Source organism: Sphaeramia orbicularis, chromosome 22, assembly GCF_902148855.1.
Source record: "Sphaeramia orbicularis chromosome 22, fSphaOr1.1, whole genome shotgun sequence".
Classification (NCBI taxonomy): Eukaryota; Metazoa; Chordata; class Actinopteri; order Kurtiformes; family Apogonidae; genus Sphaeramia; species Sphaeramia orbicularis.
Genome location: NC_043978.1, coordinates 21,706,688 through 21,726,900, shown reverse-complemented (window position 1 = coordinate 21,726,900; position 20,213 = coordinate 21,706,688). Strand labels below are relative to the sequence as shown.

General features: G+C 36.6%; 1 protein-coding gene across 1 annotated transcript in view; it reads right to left on the bottom strand.

Annotated features, from left to right (window-relative positions):
- Window positions 1–334: 334 nt before the first annotated feature.
- The window catches only part of mboat2a (membrane bound O-acyltransferase domain containing 2a), a 64,456-nt gene continuing 44,577 nt past the window's right edge, over window positions 335–20,213 (bottom strand). The window contains exons 6-13 of the mRNA XM_030127598.1: window positions 16,192–16,246; window positions 13,143–13,329; window positions 11,816–12,008; window positions 10,405–10,508; window positions 10,245–10,309; window positions 8,560–8,692; window positions 6,238–6,389; window positions 335–2,535 (exon numbers count right to left, since the gene is read on the bottom strand). Of these exons, the coding sequence (XP_029983458.1) occupies window positions 2,367–2,535; window positions 6,238–6,389; window positions 8,560–8,692; window positions 10,245–10,309; window positions 10,405–10,508; window positions 11,816–12,008; window positions 13,143–13,329; window positions 16,192–16,246 (1,058 nt within the window). The 3' untranslated portion in view covers window positions 335–2,366. The remainder of the gene's footprint in view (window positions 2,536–6,237; window positions 6,390–8,559; window positions 8,693–10,244; window positions 10,310–10,404; window positions 10,509–11,815; window positions 12,009–13,142; window positions 13,330–16,191; window positions 16,247–20,213) is intronic.

Here is a 20,213-nt window from a genome sequence, read left to right as displayed (position 1 = left end):
TCCAGAACACAGTGAAAGGAACCATTACACAATGACTACTTAATGATTTTTTATGTAGAACCTTCAGGTTTCGTTGTGTTGTTGGTATTTTTACTGAGGGAAATGATCTGAACACTGAAGACACTCATGTCAGGACTGTAACCAGTTCACACTAGGATCTCATATTGGCCAGATTTAAGAAAAATAGAGTGAAAAGCCAAACACAAAAAGCATCCAATCTGAGCTTCAAAGAATTGTTATTTTATGCACCGTAGTTCAGGAACGAGTGCAAATGTTCATAACTTGTAAATCAGAAATAAAGACAAAAATTATTTGACCAATAGTAATTCACAGCTTTAGTGTTTAAAAATAATTTCTCTTTATTTTGCCACATAAATCAGAATTTTAATGTACTGTTATACAAATCTTTCAATAAATTTCCTTCTGACACAAAAATAACCATTATGTTAAACACACATACTACATGGACACATGCACACACACAAACACACACACACACACACACATACATACATACATACATAGGCAAGCATTCACACATACACACAAAACAAAATGCGCCAGTCATGATTTGGCACTTTGGACATATGGAGCAGTTTGCATTGATCTGCTGGTTTGGGTGGCCATGCAGTGCAATAATCGCTATGTTTGTAGAATGACATCCCTTTCCCTTAAGTGGGCCGCGGTAGTCTACACATGGCCCAGGCTACAAATATAGTTTACATGAGACCACACAGACAATCACATGAATACTGGTACACACACAGTTATGGCAGGAATATGCAAAAATGTTAGAACATTTTAAAAAGAAAACAAAAAAAGGTCCACACTTCTAAGCTCACCTCTGCTGCTTTGTTATATTACATAACACAAATGCACCAAACCAACTCAAATTACTCACATTATTTTTTTTTTTTTTTAGAAAACAACACAACTTCAAAGATATTGTGGGCTTACAAGATTTCTCCACCATACTGCGTTGTCGGTTTTATTTTCTGTACCTACGGAAAGGTAAGAGGAAAAACAGGGGGTGACCTTCAGCAAGTTGTAAGGAGTAAACGGAATGATTTTAGAAAGGCTTAAGGTGAGTGATGGACGAAAACATTAGGAGCCAGTGTCTCTTACACCATACAGTAAATGCACCCTGAAACACCCCTTTTTCTAACAGAAGTACACACAATATGAAATAAGACCATTAACCACAACAGCTGGTCTATGTCGTCGGATTTGTACAATATTATGTCACATATATAAATACCTCTGATCCAATTTCCTCACAGCCAAATGTAAATTGCACACGTAGCTCATTTGTAGCCTGAATACAGTGATAGTGATGTAAACGACCCACTGCTTTTCCCTAATTATATCATATTTTTTAGGATTTTAATATATAGACTCAAAAGAACATCACACCCCGGAATCTTAAGTCAATAATCCTTTAAAATAAAGTATTCTAATCACAACAGGGTAAATAAACTCCCTTTAAAACACACGTTTAACTGATGTTTGTCAAAAAAAAAAAAAAGAAACAAACAAAAGCAGCAGATATGAAAAATATAAAAAGAAACAGAAATTCATTTAGTAACTCTTGAGTGCTTATATTTAGACTTCCCACTGCTGGAGACGGACGAGATCTGAATTCCACTTCTCTATTGGTTCACAATGTCAGTTCATTCCAGGATAGAAAGGAAAAAAAAACAAAAAACATTAAGAATGGACTTCAAATAGTGTTGTCACAAACATCTAAATACAAAACACGTACAACATGAATTCTTCTTGAATAAAGAGTTTTAAAAAAGACATAGAAATCAAACAATGTTTTGAGGATCCTAAGGCCTGTTTGAAGTTGGCAGCTGATGATAAAGGTTATGTTTCTTTTACATGAACACATTTTCCCATTCCACCTAACAGAGGCTTATATCCAGACAATGACAAAAACCCTCCACATACTGCACACCTATTCTGCTTATATAACCCGACAACACGACTGTGTGACTGAATCTGGGTTGTCGCAGAGGGCTATTCGAATTGTTATTTCACCTGCTGAGTACATAGAGGGTTTAAGGCAACTTGGAAGTCAGTTTGTCTTCTTTTCCACTAATGCAATGTAATGTATCCACTATCATTAGTTTACACCGTGGCCGTTGTTGTTAAATCCTGTCCTCTTATCCGTGCCAAAAGTGTGATTGCTGTCATCCTTGCTACTTGGAAGTTTTGACAGGACGTTGACATGTGTTTTCTGTCTGTTAGGATTCTCAGTACGTCCGATATTTGGTTCTTTGTCAGGTAAACAGACTCGCCACACTCCAGCTCTCAGTGGTTCCTAGTGCGTCTCAGTGTTTTCTGCTGCGTCGCCGGCTCCAGCCTCATGTGGCTTTGTCTTTCTGGTTGCAGTTGTTGTCTGTGCTGTTGCTGTGGTCCGTCTGGGCGTCCTGGAGGCCGTCCTGCTGCTCTTTGGCCTGCCGGCGTCTCGATTTGACGGGAAGCGCCAGGACCACCACCAGACACAGGAGATGTAGGCAGAAATACCAGGAGCTGCAAAGATTAAAACAGTGGAGAGAAAATGTATAAAATATAGATTGAGAGTAAAGGGTCAGGGAAAATGAAGAGATTAGAAAACAACTGTGTCACAGCCCATTTCATAGATATCCGTTTTTGCTTTGCTTTGAAAACAAACCTGAAACATAAAATAGAATCAAATTGAATAGAATATCAAATACAGGCCATGCATAGTTGTCTAAGTTATTATTTTACATGTAGAACAGGGGTGTCAAACATACAGCCCGGGGTTTCAATCTGATCCACGGAATGAATTTGTAAAGTTAAATGCTATATTTTTCAGTTCCAGAAGCTTGTTCCTAAATATTTTGTGCATTTGTAGATCCACTGCGATCTTTAAGTAGTAATGCACACTCTCTGTTTTTATATAATGTCCTTTCAATATATGCTGAGCTTTTATGAACATCTAGAGTTGCAGAAAAAAATATTACACCATTAAAAGTCATCAAAAACAATGATTATGCAATCAAGTTCTAACTCCTGTTTGTATCATATGACTAAAACAGACAGAAAAGAAAACATGGAATGCCTAAAAACACTGTTTTTGCCAGTACAGTGCCATAGCTACTGATGTAAGAACTGAAGCGATTTTGGTTATTATCAAGAAAACCATGGAAAATGACTAGATATCAGCTATTTTTGTTGTTATTATTATATTTGTCCGAACAAATGTACCTTTAGTTGTACCAAGAACAAGAAATTGAAGAAAACAAGGGTGGTCTAATTATTTTTTCTATGACTGTACATGATCAGTGAATTAAATAAAGGAAAAAACCTGATTTTAACTGAAAAATGCAAAATGCAGACTAATATTATAGTAATAAATAGTGATGAATGACTAAAGAAAGATGTGATGTAGAGAAAAGTAAATTTGGAAGTGACCACAAATCTTTATCTGTCAATGCGAACAGGACATGAGACTCTAGACCACTTGGGTTGTGGTATAAATATGATCTGAACTCCATTTCAGGTCAGTGACTCCTGCAGCCACATAGATTTGTATCCCGGGAATCAGCAGAGGATGTGCATTTTTGCATCTGGTGTAGTAGTGACAGCAACAACTAGCTGGAAAATATTCAAAATGGTTTGACCTTTTTGTATTTACTGTCTTGTCCTCACCCCAGACACATCAGATCAATAAGTGAAAGGAACATTCTCCTGTGGGTTGTAGTGATGAATTGTTTGTTTGTTTGTTTTTTCCTGTGTGAAAAGAAACTGAACCAAGGGAGGAAATGGTCATCCATGCCATTTGGACCAGAACAACTCACACATTAACCTAATCTGAAAAAAAAAAAAGAAAAATCTGCTTTCATTGAACTGTTTCAGCTTTTGTTTTAATGTTTTTGATCTGACCTATACACGTACAGTTACATGGTGTGGCTGAGAATTCTAAATTAATTTTTCCTCTATATTTAACCTTTCATAAGTGATTTATCACTATTTATTATATTATCCTGTCTTTTGCATTTTTTTGGGTGTATTTTAGAGTATTTTCTTATTTGTAACTTACTGATCATGTAGATGTTCAAAAAAGATTGGCTTAAATTCAAAGGTTATTACATCAGAACGGAGAAAAATGAAAAAAAGAAAAGGTTACTATTTCTGTAAACTATGTCATTAACTGAACCACATTGCCATGTGGGTTTTATTGGTGAATCAATGTTTCAGAAAATGGTGTTTCCATTTTAAGCCCTGAACATCCAAATACAACACATCTGATGCCAGTGAAAAGCTGTGAAACTGCATTTTACATGAATTATTTAAATATATTCATAGGATAATTGGTTGAAACGTAATTAAATATTTTAGATCAGTAGATGCTCTTGGTCAGCGGTGGCTGTTTAGGTTAGTAAGTTTAATTTGCAGCATCTATTCATGTAAATAACTGTTGTTAAAATGTAATTAACCAACATAATTTGTTACCTGAATAGCCTTTTGAATACACAATGCATTGCACTCTCAGTTTTCAATGTTACAGTGCTTTTCATCTGTTAAGATTAGCAGTCGGGTAAATCAAACTCCTTTTACTTACAGAGTGCTTTTACAAATCAGACGATGACAGTCTTTAACATAAACAACTGCATCTTTTTAGTACCGGTAACTATGTACCCTACCTTGCTTTATTAATCCTGCAGTGCATACCAAGTAGAGGTGAGAACATTCACTAGGCTCACAATTCAATCTGATTAAAAGTGACAATTGTCCACATCTCTGCCATTTACACGGTGTGGTTTCATGCTGTGTTTGACTTACATAAGCCCACACTGGTTATCTAATAGCCACACCTCGTATTTCACGGCTCCTCCTCTCATTACCATGGTCTTTTAATGAGACCGGTTTGTTGTCTCTTTAGCGGCCACATGCTGATTTATAACAAACTCTCATCTAAATGACACTGGCCATTGTCGGGCTTTTACTTCATGGCAGTGCCCCAGCAGTGTTAGCACTGTTCATTTTATTTCCTCCTCGTCAATCCTGCGTACCCTTTGCTCATTAAGCTGCCTCGTTAACTTAACTGTTACAGTCTGACGCAGGGGAGTGTGGGTAATGAAAGGCGGAGTGGTTAACTCCATTTACATGCCTAATATTACACATTTTTCGCAAAACAAAGAAGGGTGCAGTTATTTTATCAGTTAACATCAGAGGAGCTATAGTACAGGGTTCCCACTCTTTCCCTGAAATGATTTTCCACAACTTTTCCAGGATATTTTCAGCCGCTACAGAAACAAGTTATCATGTCATATACTAATCCATTCCCCTGTCCCCCTCATTCTTTGGAAGTGTTCTTTTCTACAGTTGTAACTTGCATTTACTCAGATTGTTTCTATGTTTATTACTCAGACATTTTATGTACAGTCTATGGCTATAATTTATCCATGACAAATAATTATGACAAATGTATTATAGAATAAGGCAAACACACCCACAGATTACAGCATAGCACTTCATTAGCATGACAAACTGGAGTTACAGTGTTCAACTGGGCAATTCCCAACTCAACTTTCTCTTCTCTCTTTCTTTCTCTCCTGCACTTCCTCTAAAAATATTTGTATATTTTCAATAAATCACTAAAAACAATTTCCTTTGTTTCATCTCAGTTTAGGCACACAAGATCATAAACCAGGGGGAGGATTAATAATTTTCCAGGATAATTTAACTGTTTCCAGGACACTTGACCTTTTGTTTTTCATTTTCCATATGCTTCCCATGACTGGAAAATTGATCAATCATTTTCCAGATTTTCCAGGATGCGTGGGAACTCTGACAGTAGTGGAAAAAAGCTTCAGACACCCTTAAAATTTTACACAATCTCAAATTGTGTTTCAAAAGGTGTGGCTCCATCAGACAAAGACAAATTAATGCATTTTTTGTTTATTGTTAAAAAACAAAAATGAATTCCTGACAGTTTCAACATGTAATGCCCTGGATGTGTTTCATTATCTTGCTGAAACATCCAGTTCTGACCTCAATGGAACAGAGTATGTGCAGAATGTAGCATGTGGGTTTGGAGAATGGAACAATACTTGGCAGAGTTCGATGTCTTAAGAGTGATTCTTAATGCAATATATAACAAATGCATGGGGTGAACAAAAACTTTTTTCCACTACTGTACATTCTGACTCAGTAGTAAAAACTGAAATGAACATAAAAACAGTGCAAACAGTCAAACTCACATACCTGTAGAATTTGAGTGAGGGTCCCACCGCGAGTAGGACAAATGGCACCACTGTGTAACTAATGGCAACCTGAGTCGATGCCCACGTGATGACATCATAGATGCACTTGTATGTGTCAGAGACCAGGAAGTATGGTCTGATGTTATGCCTTACCTGGAGGAAAAGAAGACACAGGTTGTCAACTGGACTTTTCAACATTATTTTGAATGAATTTAATTCCCTTTCCATCTTCATACACCATGATATCCATTGAATTAAGAGGTCTGGTTCCCAAATCTAGGCTTTAGAATATAAAAACGCACCATGTGAGCTCTGAAGATAAAAACAGTAATAGGCCTAATGTACTGACACTGGGGATCCACAGATAAATATATGTAAAATTGAAAACTTCTGACGTAGTTTTGCAACAGTTTGACATTTCTTGATTTAATTTCTTTGATATTTCTGCTTATTATCTGCTCATCTTCGCGTGTTTTTCCATTTCCGTTGGCTGCTGCGGCACTGGCCAGCAGTCAGACGATGCAACTGGGTCAGTGTTCCCTTTGTCCTCTTTTAGATAAAGAGAAATCCTCGCAGGCCTCATTCACCTTCCCAACAACTCCACCGTTCTAACGTTTCAGTTAATCAACCCCTCGTGAGTAAATTATCCAGAATCACTGTACTGTCTCTTACACAAATATCCTTCTGTCTCCTCCTTTCACAACGCCACAGTAAAGCGCTCTGGTTTAGCAGAGATTAGTGGTAATGGCCTCACACTTAAAATGAGTAATAAGTGGTATGTTAGTCCATAAAGAGATTTGGTTGTGTGTTTGTGGTCAGCTTAGTAGTTATGGTGAATCTCTTTGACTCCAACAGCACTGTTTTAAAATAAAAAGGATATAGGATTTACCATCTGCATTATAATTCCTCGACCCCACTCACAGTAATATTCTATGAAAAAAGGTAGTATTTTCTTACATTTTTACACAGCATGCTAGGATTCAGGGGATTTGATAGTATATAGCATGTAAGGCCAGAAATGTGTCTACAAACAGAGATGTAATACAGTTTTTACCATGTGATCCTACAAATCCAGCTTCCTCGCAAAGGCAACATGAGCAAAAACTTAAACACTGGTTTCATCTGTACTGAATCCAGAGTTACATCAGTATGTGACATTTTCACAGTGGAGTTTATTCTGCCAGTGTTAACGTTCTCATCTTGAACCTTAAAAACCTGTTAAGCCCTGGGCCAATTTTTTTCCGCTCGAAATAATTTCAGTGTAACAAAAAACCAATGGATTAGCCAACAGCAGAAGTGTCGTTCATATAAAACCGTGTTAGGACAAGAAAATGGCAAAAGTCAGGCAATATTCATAATCATTGCGTCACAATGCAACCTTTATTTTTCCTCCTCTTTGGCTTGTTCAGTGAGTTTTTGCAGTAGAGAAATAATACATGTGCTGTTGGATCTGCTTAGTGTTAGCTTAGTGCTGCAAAGTTTGTCCCATTCGTTTTTTGTTTAATTAAATTATTCATGACACACGCTGGTCTTGGACTGTTAACTTGTTGTAAATATTAGCCCATTTAAGTGCTTGTTTGAGTTGTGTTCTGTTTTTCCAACAATTGGTTTCATGGAGCTTTTAGCTAATGTTCTTTTTACATGGATGTATAGCATGTGTTACAACCATGTGGTATTACCAAGAAACACACAGAACTGTGGCAAATGGACTTACAACTACAGTTTTACAGTTTTGACTCTTGTTTTGAACTCCCTCCCGTGGTATTTGGTTTTGTTTCTATCAAAGCTCCAAATATGAGTAGCAAATGATCAAATGTGTTAAGAACTGTCTGGTTATTTTAAACTACAGTCGCAAAAAAAAATTATTACCATCAAAAGTCATCAAAAACAATGGTTATGCAATCAAGTACTAACTCCTGTGTGTATCATGTGACTAAAACAGACTGAAAAGAAAACATGGAATGCCTAAAAGCACTGTTTTTGTCAGTACATGCCATAGATATTGATGTAAGAACTGAAGTGATGTTGGTTATTATCAAGAAAACCATGGAAAATGGCTACATGTCAGCTTTTAAATTAAACTCTTATGAGCTATTTTTGTTGTTATCATTATATTTGTCCAAGCAAATGTACCTTTAGTTGTACCAGGCATTAAAATGAGCAAGAAATTGAAGAAAACAAGGGTGGTTTAATAATTTTTTCCACGACTGTATTTCTGTTGAGTTTTTAGAACAGTTTCCCTATTGTGATATCCTATGTTAGGCCCTATGTTATGATGAGATACAGCGTTCAGTAAAGTCCAGTTTTACAGTCCAGTACTTACTGCGCGTGCAGCCATTGTCATGCCTATGCCTGTGACAAAGGTCAGGTAGTAGCCAGGATACACCCCGTGCCACATGGCCGACAACAGGAAGGTGGCGGCAGTGGGGTTGATGGGACATCGCTCATAGCACACCCTAAGGAGAGGATCAAATGGAACACAACCACAGTTAAGTTACAAAATAAAAACATTAAAAAAAAACCAAAAGGTTCCATTTCATTTAGGTTAAAATGCATTATCAATAAAGGGTTAGTGAGTACAGTGCTTGTTCAATGACCTCAGATCTGCCATAACTATAAAACTGTATTTAGTAGTCTGGAAATATTTCAGTTGTGCTTGTGTTAAGAGGTTAGTTGAAAGGTTACGTCCTATTTTGTAGGATTTATGGTTATATGTGTTGGTTTATCCGTACAGAAAATGCTTACGGCCTTTTGTGTTTTACTACAGAGCACATGGAATTAAATTGTGTATGATATGTGCTATACAAATAAAAGAAAATGCTTCATTGACTGTTTCCAGAGTGTCACCATATTTATTGCGTTTCCTCAAAAAAAAAAAAAAAAAAAAGGAGTGAGTAACAGGCAAGGTCTCTGATAATGGCCAAGGATGTATTCAACTTGAAACAAATACAGGCCGGGGAGAAAATAATGGGGACAAACTTTTGTTACCTGGCATAGTAAAGTCTGACATACAATTCTAGTTTTTAATTGAGTATGCTCATTAGTGTGATAATGCTATAATTCAGACTCAGTCCCTGTAAGTCTGTGTGCATTAATATCTCACAAAATCTATAGTTTGTAGAAATGCACATACAATAAAATCTGCTAAGAAATTAAGAGTTTCTATGTGTAGAAACAATAGAGGGCTTATTGTGTGAAATGTTTAACAAAGTGTTGAGTTTGTATTAACCCATAAAGACCCAAACAGCCACCGTCGACCAAAACCATCCACTGATCTAAACTGTTTCATAATTGCTGATCCACTAATCCTATCAATACATGTAAAAAACTGCTGTAAAATGCAGTTTGTCATCTTTTCATGGTCATCAGATATGACCCATTTGGATGTTCAGAGGCTCCGTAGTTACCGTGGAAACAGTCATTATCTCCAACATTGATTCACCAGTAAAACCCATGGAGTTTAATAAACAACAGTGGATGGAGACACTTGGTTTATGTTCAGTTAGTGATAAATCTTGCTGAAAGACACTTTTTCTTCAGTTTTCTCTGTTTCTGATATAATAACCCTCAGCTTTAATCTGAGCTTTAATGAATATCTACACGATCAGTGAATTAAATAGAGGAAAAGACTTGATTTTTACTGTAAAATCACAAAATACAGAGGATAATATTATAATAAATGGTGAAAGATCACTTAAGATAAGTTAAATATGAGAAAAAAAGACTTTGGAACTGCCACATAAGTAGCACTGGGTCTTTATGGGTCAAAAGCACAATGCAATGATAACAACAGCAAAACTAAACATCATAACATCATACTAAATATGCCAAATAGAAAACTCTACTTAATAAACTGAGATAAAAAGAAACAGACATTGTCCTTTACTATATATGAAGGCCTGAAATAAAGGCCCAGGGTAGTATTTGAGGAAATATAGTAATCATGTGAATAGTTAACAAGTAATGTTTCCGCTTTTTGTTTATTTTTTTGCATTTTAAGTCCTGCACCTTTTGAGCCAAAGCGCTGTCTGGATATTCCAGTTGTCTAGGAACAGCTTGAAACTGGTGGCAAACTGAAATCAGAGACACAACAATGCAGAACACTTTGAAACAGCAGTTGATAAAGTATTTAATTAAATATAAGAACTCTTTTAAAAAGGAGCCGAACCTCAATGTCCAGAATTCTGAGATTTGATATCAGGTCCCACCGTGGGGAGCCATCTTTGTTGTATCCATTGAAGCCAAATCCTGCAGCATTGTTAATAGCATCAGCTGCAGACGAAAGGAGGAAAATATTTCAGAGTGCTGCAGCAGCAGGAAAAGATGGCAACAGCTTGACACGCTTAGTATTAATTAATTTGTCAAGGAAATGACAGAAACAGATGGACGTGGAACATCATATGCATTTGTCGGCGACGAGAAACAATGACTGCAGTTCACAGTTAAACACTAGATGGCACTGTAGTGTCAGGAAAAGCAGGTAAATCAGTGGGGACATTTTTATGCTGCACTATAAAATACAGACCGTTTTTTTTTAAATATCATTCAATGAGATGTGACACGGAGCCAAAATAGAAACCACTCGAGTTGAAATTCATACATCTAAAAATACTCTACAAATTCTCTTTTCTACAACAGGCTGCTGTATAGGGACATTTTTAACCTTGATACAAAAAAATGGCTGCTGATATAGCAGTTTTGCACTTTGACATGATTTTACCCTGAATATGGTTTACTTATACACTCACTTGTAACTATTAAACTGTATTGTAACTGTAATTTGAGTCACCTATGAATTTGTCACTGTTTATAGTGTGTATCTGTGAATTATTGTATTTTGTATCATTTTAAATGCTAATGAAGACATGTTCATGAGTAATTTGTTGTTTACTAGATCATACAAGGTCATAAAATGGTACAAAATGTTGAGTAGTAACCAGAAGATACAGACTTCACTGTCACAGTGGAGTAATCAAAAAAGAAAATATTCAAAACAAAGAAGCTGGATTCAGAAAAACTTATTCTATAACAAGCTGCTGTATGGCAACATTTTTAACCTTGTTACAAAAAATGGCCACTGATGTAACAGTTTTGCATTTTGACACAATTTTATACTGAATATGGTTTACATATGCACTTACTTGTATGTGTTAAATTGTATTGTAACTGTAATGTGTGTCACCTATGATTTTGTCACTTTTTATAGTGCGCATATGTGAAATATTGTATTTTGTAGTACTTTAAATCCTAATGACGACCTCTTAATAAGTAATTTATTGTTTACTTGATCATAAAAACTCAGAAAATGATGCAAAATGTCAAGCAGTGTTTCTTGGTTTAGTCCATGCCCAAAAGATACTGACTTCACTGTCATAGTGGAGTAAAGTACCCAGATAATACTGAAAATGAAGACACTGGAATCAGAGAAAATGGTCTTTGTCTTCGAAAATTATTCAAACCGATTCATAATCTAAATATGTGATGCACTTATTAGTTGAATGCTAACTGATGATTCAGGAGCTTTAGAAATTGAGTAAAAAAAAAAAATACTGAGACAACCCCATGTTTTAGTTACTCACCGAGCGTCCAGACAAAGTAGTATTTGGGCCTGAGAGCCAGCATGGCCAGGTAAAGGTAGATGACCTGCAGATAGAGCGGTGTGGAGGAGCTGAAGTCTTCATCTATGCAGCGTTCCACTGGGATCAGCTTGCACAGCGACAGATAGATGGCCAGAGAGATGGCACATGTGCACAGCTTAGAGATGACATCATCCTGGGAAGAAAAAGTCCGAAAAACTGATCAGTCACAGTATACGGCAACATTAAAAATAAATAAAAAACAGAGACGATGAGAGACTTAATCCTTTAACTTCAAAAACTTGTTAAGTAGAATGAAGGTTGGCCCTTGAGCACTGTCTCATGTTTTATATTTAGACTGCGTTCATTTCCTTGGATAAATACACACACAGAAATCTTGGTGTGTAATTAAATTATTCATGAACTCTGCAGTAAAAATGCACAAATAACTTGGAGGATTTCACATTTGCGGTATTAAATTCTTAATAACATCTCAGTTTGTGTTACTCATAAGAGAACAAAACACATTATAATTACCCTTGCCCCAAAAAAACTCCACAACTTATGGCCACTTTTCAAGTCTTACTAAAATATGCACTCCTAGTTTAGTGCCTTTTTGGGAAATCATTACAGCTTAGGTGTTCAAGTATTCTGTTTGAGGGTTTAAAGCAGTGTTTTTCAACCATGGGGTCACCTGGAATTCAAATGGAGTCGCATGAAATTTCAAGTAATTGATTAAAAAAATTTATAATTACTAATAAAAAAAATATTTTTAATGATTCAATATAAATTTCATTATGATTAAAACACACACACTTTTCCAATAAAAATCAAGTTCAAATAAAATGCAGATTATCAGGGCATATCTTGACTGACCCGATCATGTGACCGTGTGCATTACAACTCTTCAACCTGCCCGGATGCGGTGTCAGAAAACTGGACCGAACATTGTATATCCGTGTATATTATATATTATATAGCCTAAATGTTGTCTGAAATTAACGTTTATTTGCACCATGGTATAGCAAACTCTTACATGATCAAAAATAAATTAATTTTAGGAAAACATGTCTCAGTTTTGAATGTCTAGGGTTGTCAGAAATTTGTGATGTTCAAATGGGGTCATGAGCCAAAAAAGGTTGGGAACTGCTGGTTTAAAGCTTAAAATAGGTATTTACTGGTTTCTTTTTCTATAGCATAGCACAAATAAATATACATCTGTTTAACCAAACTGCTTGTAGATATCACCAATGTCATTTCATTGTGCCGACAGGTGAAGAAGACTGAGTTATTACACTTATGTTTCTAAAAAAAAGTGAGTATTTTGTACCTTTGGAGAAGGTTCACTCTGCTTGCACTTCCCGTTCTCTTTGCCGTTTGCGTTTTCCTGGTGCCGTGGCTGGTAGCACGTGCCTTCGATGAACGCCATGTAGTCGTTGTAGGAGCAGGTCGGCCCAGCCAGAATGCCCATGAAGTTACAGTTGTAGCTCAGGTACTCCAGCAAACTGGGCATCCTCCTTAAGAAGCAGAGGGAAGAGCAGATATATGAGGGGAAAAAATGAAGGTTTCTGTGTATTATAGTGCAGTATAATACAGTAGGGAATTGTTTTACATTGTTTGGACAGACCAGTTTTACTAAGGTCCAAGATTAAATAAACTCAGAACATTATGTTTGCACTGACTGCCCCTTAGGCTGCCAACCCTCTCTCCTCCACAGATTGAGCTGTCAACAGAAAGTGTTCTTTGGTTCTGCTTTGCAGTTTTTGCAACTTTTACGTTGACATGTCAGTCCCGCTCTCTGCTCAGTATCTTATCTCTGTTGTTTTCGACTAAGTTCTTACAAAATTAGAGTCCTGTTTACCTACAGTTACAGTTCTTGTCTATCATTACGATTTTTTACAATAGTGCTGCACCACCGTCTGCAAGAAAAGAAGCCTGTAGCCATAACGCAGACTAGATGGAGGGTACGGCATTCCTACAAAACAGGTCACATGAGAGTAGTGAATGCGTGGTTTCCTAGATACCGAGTGCATACCTACGGCTTGCCAGCACCAGTGAGAGTCTGACAGGGGGACAGTGAGGTGATTTCCTGTGCACGGAGCAATGAAGCCTTTATTAAAATGAAAATGATCAAGTCTTTCATCCTGAGCCCAGACAGCAGAATGCACAATGAATACTGCTTCAGTTATTAATTTCATAGATAACCCCGTGATTGAAATGAACCCTAACACTAAAACTCAAATTCCAAGATGATTTTAAGAATATTTGCATTCATACAATGCCATTGTCTATATCCACTGAACTGATCATGACTCTTTTTGTGACATGCATGCCAAATAAAAAAGCATAATGTGATTTGATGAGGAAATTCGAGATGTGCCACAATTCTTTGTTTTAAGAATATTTGTATTCATTCATTCATTTTCTGAACCCACTTTATCCTCACTAGTACTACAATATTTGTATGTTTTAATTATTTATTTTACATCCACATCCAGTTACATTTTTGTAAGAGGTAGAGTTTGAGACCACATTATGTCTTTCAAGGCTATTTTGAACTGTGAGAACAGAACAGTAACAAGTGCACGTTACACCTAAGAGTTAAATCACGTAATTGGTCCAAATGCTGGTGATGTGTCAACATCAACACCTTTATTTACAAAGCAGTAATAAATCAAAGATATCAGCAGTATCAACTCGACACATTCCTTCCAAACCTTACCCAATACGATGACTAATTACATTTTTTTTGGTGTGATGGAATCATCAAGGTTATTCTTTATAGGCACACATTTATTTTTGTAGCTGAGAAGATAATAGTGATTCATCAGAAACAAAGTTTTCTAAAGCTTATATTCAAAGCAGAATAAAAGTCTACCACATACATAGCTATTATCTACCCTGTTTTTCTTGTTTGTTTTTTACAAGCAAATTTCTCAAAAAGCAATAAACTTCAATAGGTAATTGTTGACAAGGTTAATTTTGTGTGCCTAATCTCATTTAATGTCTCATTTTAAGACAGAAAAGTTGATGACGTCAACGTTTGAATTAAGAATCATTGTGCTTGGGTAGGTAGAGCAGGTTGTAGCTCTGGTTTTATAATATTTTCAAGCAAATTAAGCGAGAAAAAAACAATCCAACAAAAATTGACAGGATAGGTTTGAATATATTTGATTTACAAAAGCTATCTGGGTGCTTCTATGAAACTGGTCCCTAAAAACAGGACAGAGGGGCTAAAAATTCAAACAAAATGTAGACTAATGTTATGAAGCAAGTTTGGAAGCACTTCAGGTCTATTTTAAAGATAAATATTTACTGAGATACAAGAGTAACTATTTTTCCTACATTTCTATATTGTGTTATGTTATCATGTTCTCTAGGTTTGCCATTCGTTGATACGTAGTTACCTTATGTATGAATCTTTACTGCAGAAAAAGAGGTTTTATTGTGGCTGTTATTTTGCTCAATTGTGAATCATAATGTCAACTACTGCCTGATGGTGCCTGTGGATTATAACACAGTGATATTTTTACTGGCTGTCTGAGTTTCAACTTCAAGGGGAAAAAATCTTGATGATGCAATGACACACATTTACTGTAAACAATGAACTTTTCTGTCTCCTGCTGTTGACAGAAGGGACTTAAAAACTTATTTATTCATTAATTTATTAATCACTTATTTCAAGATGTTTCTCACTTTTCTAAAGCATAGATATTTCTTTTTACTTTAATGTTTGTTTGTTTTTTTAAGAGTAATAACTTAATGCACTGGTAGATAAACTGTTTTTAGTTTACATCTTCTTATGAACTGTATATATCCTGTATATACTATGTATATCTATACTGTATTTTCTCAAGAATTTATTTGTTATATTTACAGTACTGTGCAAAAGTCTTAAACAACAACTAGGTTTGTTGTTTTAGCAAGGCTGTAATGAATGCACCTTTGTATTTCTCAATTTCTGCATTAAAACACAAATGAATATACAATAAAACAAATGAATATACAAAATGAATATATAACAAATATGTTATAAGAGCAATAAAAACATAGGAGATGGCCACATGAAATCATTTGGACAGAAAAAAATAAGACAAACCGGGTCTAACAAAGTAAGCATATATGACATCTTTAAAAAACTTCAAGATTGTCAAACTAAGAGAATTCCAACTGCAAACAGAGGTCATGGTACACAGTAACTTCTGCATGTTTTTAATATTCTCTTGTTTAATCTGAATAAAGAAACTGAGAAACAAAAACATATGCTCATTATAACCCTGCAAAACCACAATATTAACAGTGGTCTGGTGGACTTTTGCACAGTACTGTAGAAAAATTCATTATTTTTTGCAGTGTAAAAACATACCTGAGTCACATACCTGATTGCTAGGTATTTCTGACCGGGACTCAGTTGCCCTTCCGGTTTGGTCAAACCTATAAACAGACAGAGAGATTTGTCAAACAGAAAAACATTTGATTCATGCTTGCATAACAGGATAATGCTGTAGAATACACATGTATACACTTGTTAAACAGACTCCCGAGGGTTGCAGGGATTCCAAACCACAGATAACTGGCAAAAGAACACACCGGCTCAGATCTGTGTGTCATCCTGAAGTGTAAATAAACCCAAACAACTGATGCAACTGACATGTCACCTCTGTGTACATAACCTGGTTCAAAACGTCACCCATCACGAAATATTTCTCAGCAAGAACAGCTGGATAAACTAAGCAGAGACACCGCACATTAGGCAGACTCTTAATATTTATAGTTGCTGAAAAGATTAAGGAGAAAGCGCTGCATTTGTTCAGTTTGTTATTAAAAAAATCGCCCCTTTCATTGTTAATGAATACTTACAAAAGAGCTGCTTGTGGATATGCAAGTCATTAGTCTGTATAACACTCATGGCCAGCTCTGACATAATGGGGTGTGTGTAAGGTCGAGAAAAACAGCTCATCCTGGTTCAGTTAAAATCTGATGCTCCTCCAGGCTCATAACTTAACCCTCAAAGTCCAAAACAATCACCAGCATCTACTGATCTAAAATGTTCAATAACTGTTGAACCACCGATCCCATCAAAACAAGTAAATAATTCAAGCAAAATACTATTTCTCATCTTTTCAAGGTCATCAGATATGACCCATTTGGATGTTCAGAGGCTCTGTAGTGAACATGGAAACAGTCACTTTCCACAACACTGACTCACCAGCAAAACCCATGTCGTTTGACAAATGATAGGGGTTGTAGACGCTTGTTTTTATGTTTAGTTTAGCTGAAAAAGTCACTTTCTCTGTGTTGATATCCTCCTGAGACCCAACAATGTATTTTGTCCTCTGTAAGGGACAAGACTTTCACAGCTTTACTTAAAAAAAAAATTAAAAAAAACACCGTCCACTGTAAAGGACAATCCAAACAAAAATTAAGAGGCAAAAATGTATCTGAAAAAACTGTTGTATTATGCCATTTCCAATCAAGGCAGTTATTTGATGTAAAAAAGCCAAAACTTTGACTGGGTCTCTGGAAGATATAATAACTTCTGAATTTACCCTCAGCTTTTATGAACATTTACATGATGAGTAAATTAAATACAGGAAAAGACCTGGTTTGCAATGAAAAATGCAAAATGCAGAGGACAATATTAAATAAAAAGGAAAAGTTAAATATACAGACAAATTCATGTGGAAGTCTCCACAAAAAAGTTCAAGGTCTTTAAGGGTTAACCCCCTGAACCCAATCAAATGGAACTGTGATGGATTTCTGTTGATATCTGTGTATTTTTAGGAGATTTAAAGTGGCTAAAACAAAGCTGGATTCATTCTGGAGCTGCCGAAGCCTCTCCTCACTTGTTTATTTTAACCTCGGTGTTGAGCCTCTCTATTTATTTATTACCCATTAGCACATGTGGTGTTCCAGTTTTAGCAGCAGTTTGTTTCAAAAAGCTGACTGTGTCAAATCCAGGTCAGTTGGTGGAAGACAGACTGGACCTCATGCAGTGAAGCTGGTCGGCCTTAAAGAGCCCAGTACATCGCTACTCAATAGACATTTAGACTTAGCCCTCCGGCACACACAAAAAAAAGGTCAAAAAGAGTTACACACCCTAAAAAAGTGCCATAAAAATGTAATACATTAATTTTCTTTTACTTTCAAGGCTCAAATCTTTTTATCACCCTCTCTCCTGACGAGAACAATAACATTCTTTATTGATCCTTTAAGTCTTGTTCACGATTTTAACCCATTTTTGTTGTGAAAGCGCCCCCTATTTCAATGAGAAAAATACAAAATACTTGCCAAATATTTTCCAAAAAATAAAGTGCAAAGAGGATTATTTGTGTTAAAGTTATAAGAGCCTGGTATATGCCAATATTTTAAAGCAACACTGATTTTGATGCATTATTGCGTTTTTCACATACACAAAAATCAAACACACACACAAAATACTACCTCAAACACATTCATGCCACTCCTCTGACTCAATACCAACACATTCAGACCATTAAAGTTGTAATTTTGCATTTAATTGTCATGTAATAATCAGAAAAATATAAAACTATATAAAAGACCCCTGGGTGTCTCTGGGGGTCAGACATGGAAATTCATGTAAAAATCCAGTGATTTAATTTTCAACCCAGAAGCTCACAATGAGAAGGTGGTTATAAGTATCGCACTGTATGAATGCGTAGATTAAAGCAGATCCAAAAAATGAAGTCTGAATGGAAACCTATGTGTCAATTCTGGTATTTAAATGTAAAAGTGTATGTAAAATGTGGTACGCTGTAAATAAAATTTTCAGCTTTGGTCAAAAACATTAATATTTGGAAGTTTTCCATTCCATTAGTGCAGGGGTCGGCAACCTTTAACATTCAAAGAGCCATTTCGACCCGGTTTCCACGGAAAAGACAACACTGGGAGCCGCAAACACTTTTTGACATCTGAAATGAAGATGTTAGCCTATATATACCGTAAATTCCGGACTATATGCCGCTACTTTTTTCCCACACTTTAAACACTGCGGCTTATACTCCGACACGGCTTATACAATGATTTTACTGGTACCACGGCTTGGTGCCGCCGCGGCGCACCTCGGGGCCAATGCTAGGTGCCGTTGCACCGCCGTACCATGGCTCAGTGACAGGTGCCGTGGCACCACAGTGGTGCCTTGGCTCGAGGTGCCGGTAGTGCCGCGGCACCGGTGGAACCCAGTTGTGGCACCGCGGTGCCATGGCACCTGACACCGAGCAGTGGCACTGTGGTGCAACGGCACCCGGCACCGAGCCCTGGTACCGCAGTGCCACGGCACCTGGCACTGAGCTGTAGTACTGCAGTGCCACGGCACCTAGCGTTGGCCCCGAGGTGCCGCGGCACCTTGGTCGTGCCATGGCACCTGGCATCATTAAATGTTCTATTTTCTTCAGATATTTTTCTTTTCTTAGATTTCTCCATACTTGGCCTACCTGGGGTTGAAAGTCTCGATAAATGTACGGCGTTTTGGCGGGCTGTCGGAGAGTGTGACGCATATTTTGAGCAACAAAAAATAATATATATATATATATATATATATATATATATATATATATATATATATATATATATATATGTATAATTTTATTTTAATATTTCGAGATCACAATAATCTTACAATTTACAACTACAATTAAACAAACGAACAAACACAAATAAAATACTTTGTTCAGATATTGTGCAGTTTTGGTGTCGCAGGGCATTCCGCGCATGCCAGCTGCCGGCTGACACGTCAAGTGCTGTCAAACGTCTCTGAAGAAAGCGAATGCTGATCACCGAAATTGCACAAGGTCTGAAGAAAGAAGTTAAAAACTTTGACTTACTAAGAAGACATGATACACGTTTTTGAGACAAATAACATACACTTCAATCGAACATTTATAATTTATTTTCCCAAGCCACGCAGAGCCGCAACATAAGGATGAAAGAGCCACATGCGGCTCCGGAGCCGCGGGTTGCCGACCCCTGCATTAGCGTTAAAACAACATCATGTTTTTGACCATTAAGACTTCTGAAATTTGCAAGAAATGTCAAAAATGGCTCCAAATGGTGTCAGAGGGTTAAATAGTTTCACCAAAATGCTCACTGCTCAAAATCCAGCTTCAGTGTAAAGTCAGCTGTTGACGGTGCATGACTGGTCACCATTTCTTCCTTATATAACAGTGATTTTTGTCTCTTTCTGGTTCAATAGTCCACTGTCAGAGGCAACTACAGGCTTGGAAAAGTGGCCATGTGATGTGTTTTTAAAGTCCACTGAGGAATGACGTGACATTTTCACTTCTGTCACGTCTGACACTTTTTTTTTTTTTTTTTAGCACAAGGAATGCATGCAATACTGCAAAGACACACACACACAAACACACACACCTCAGAGACACTT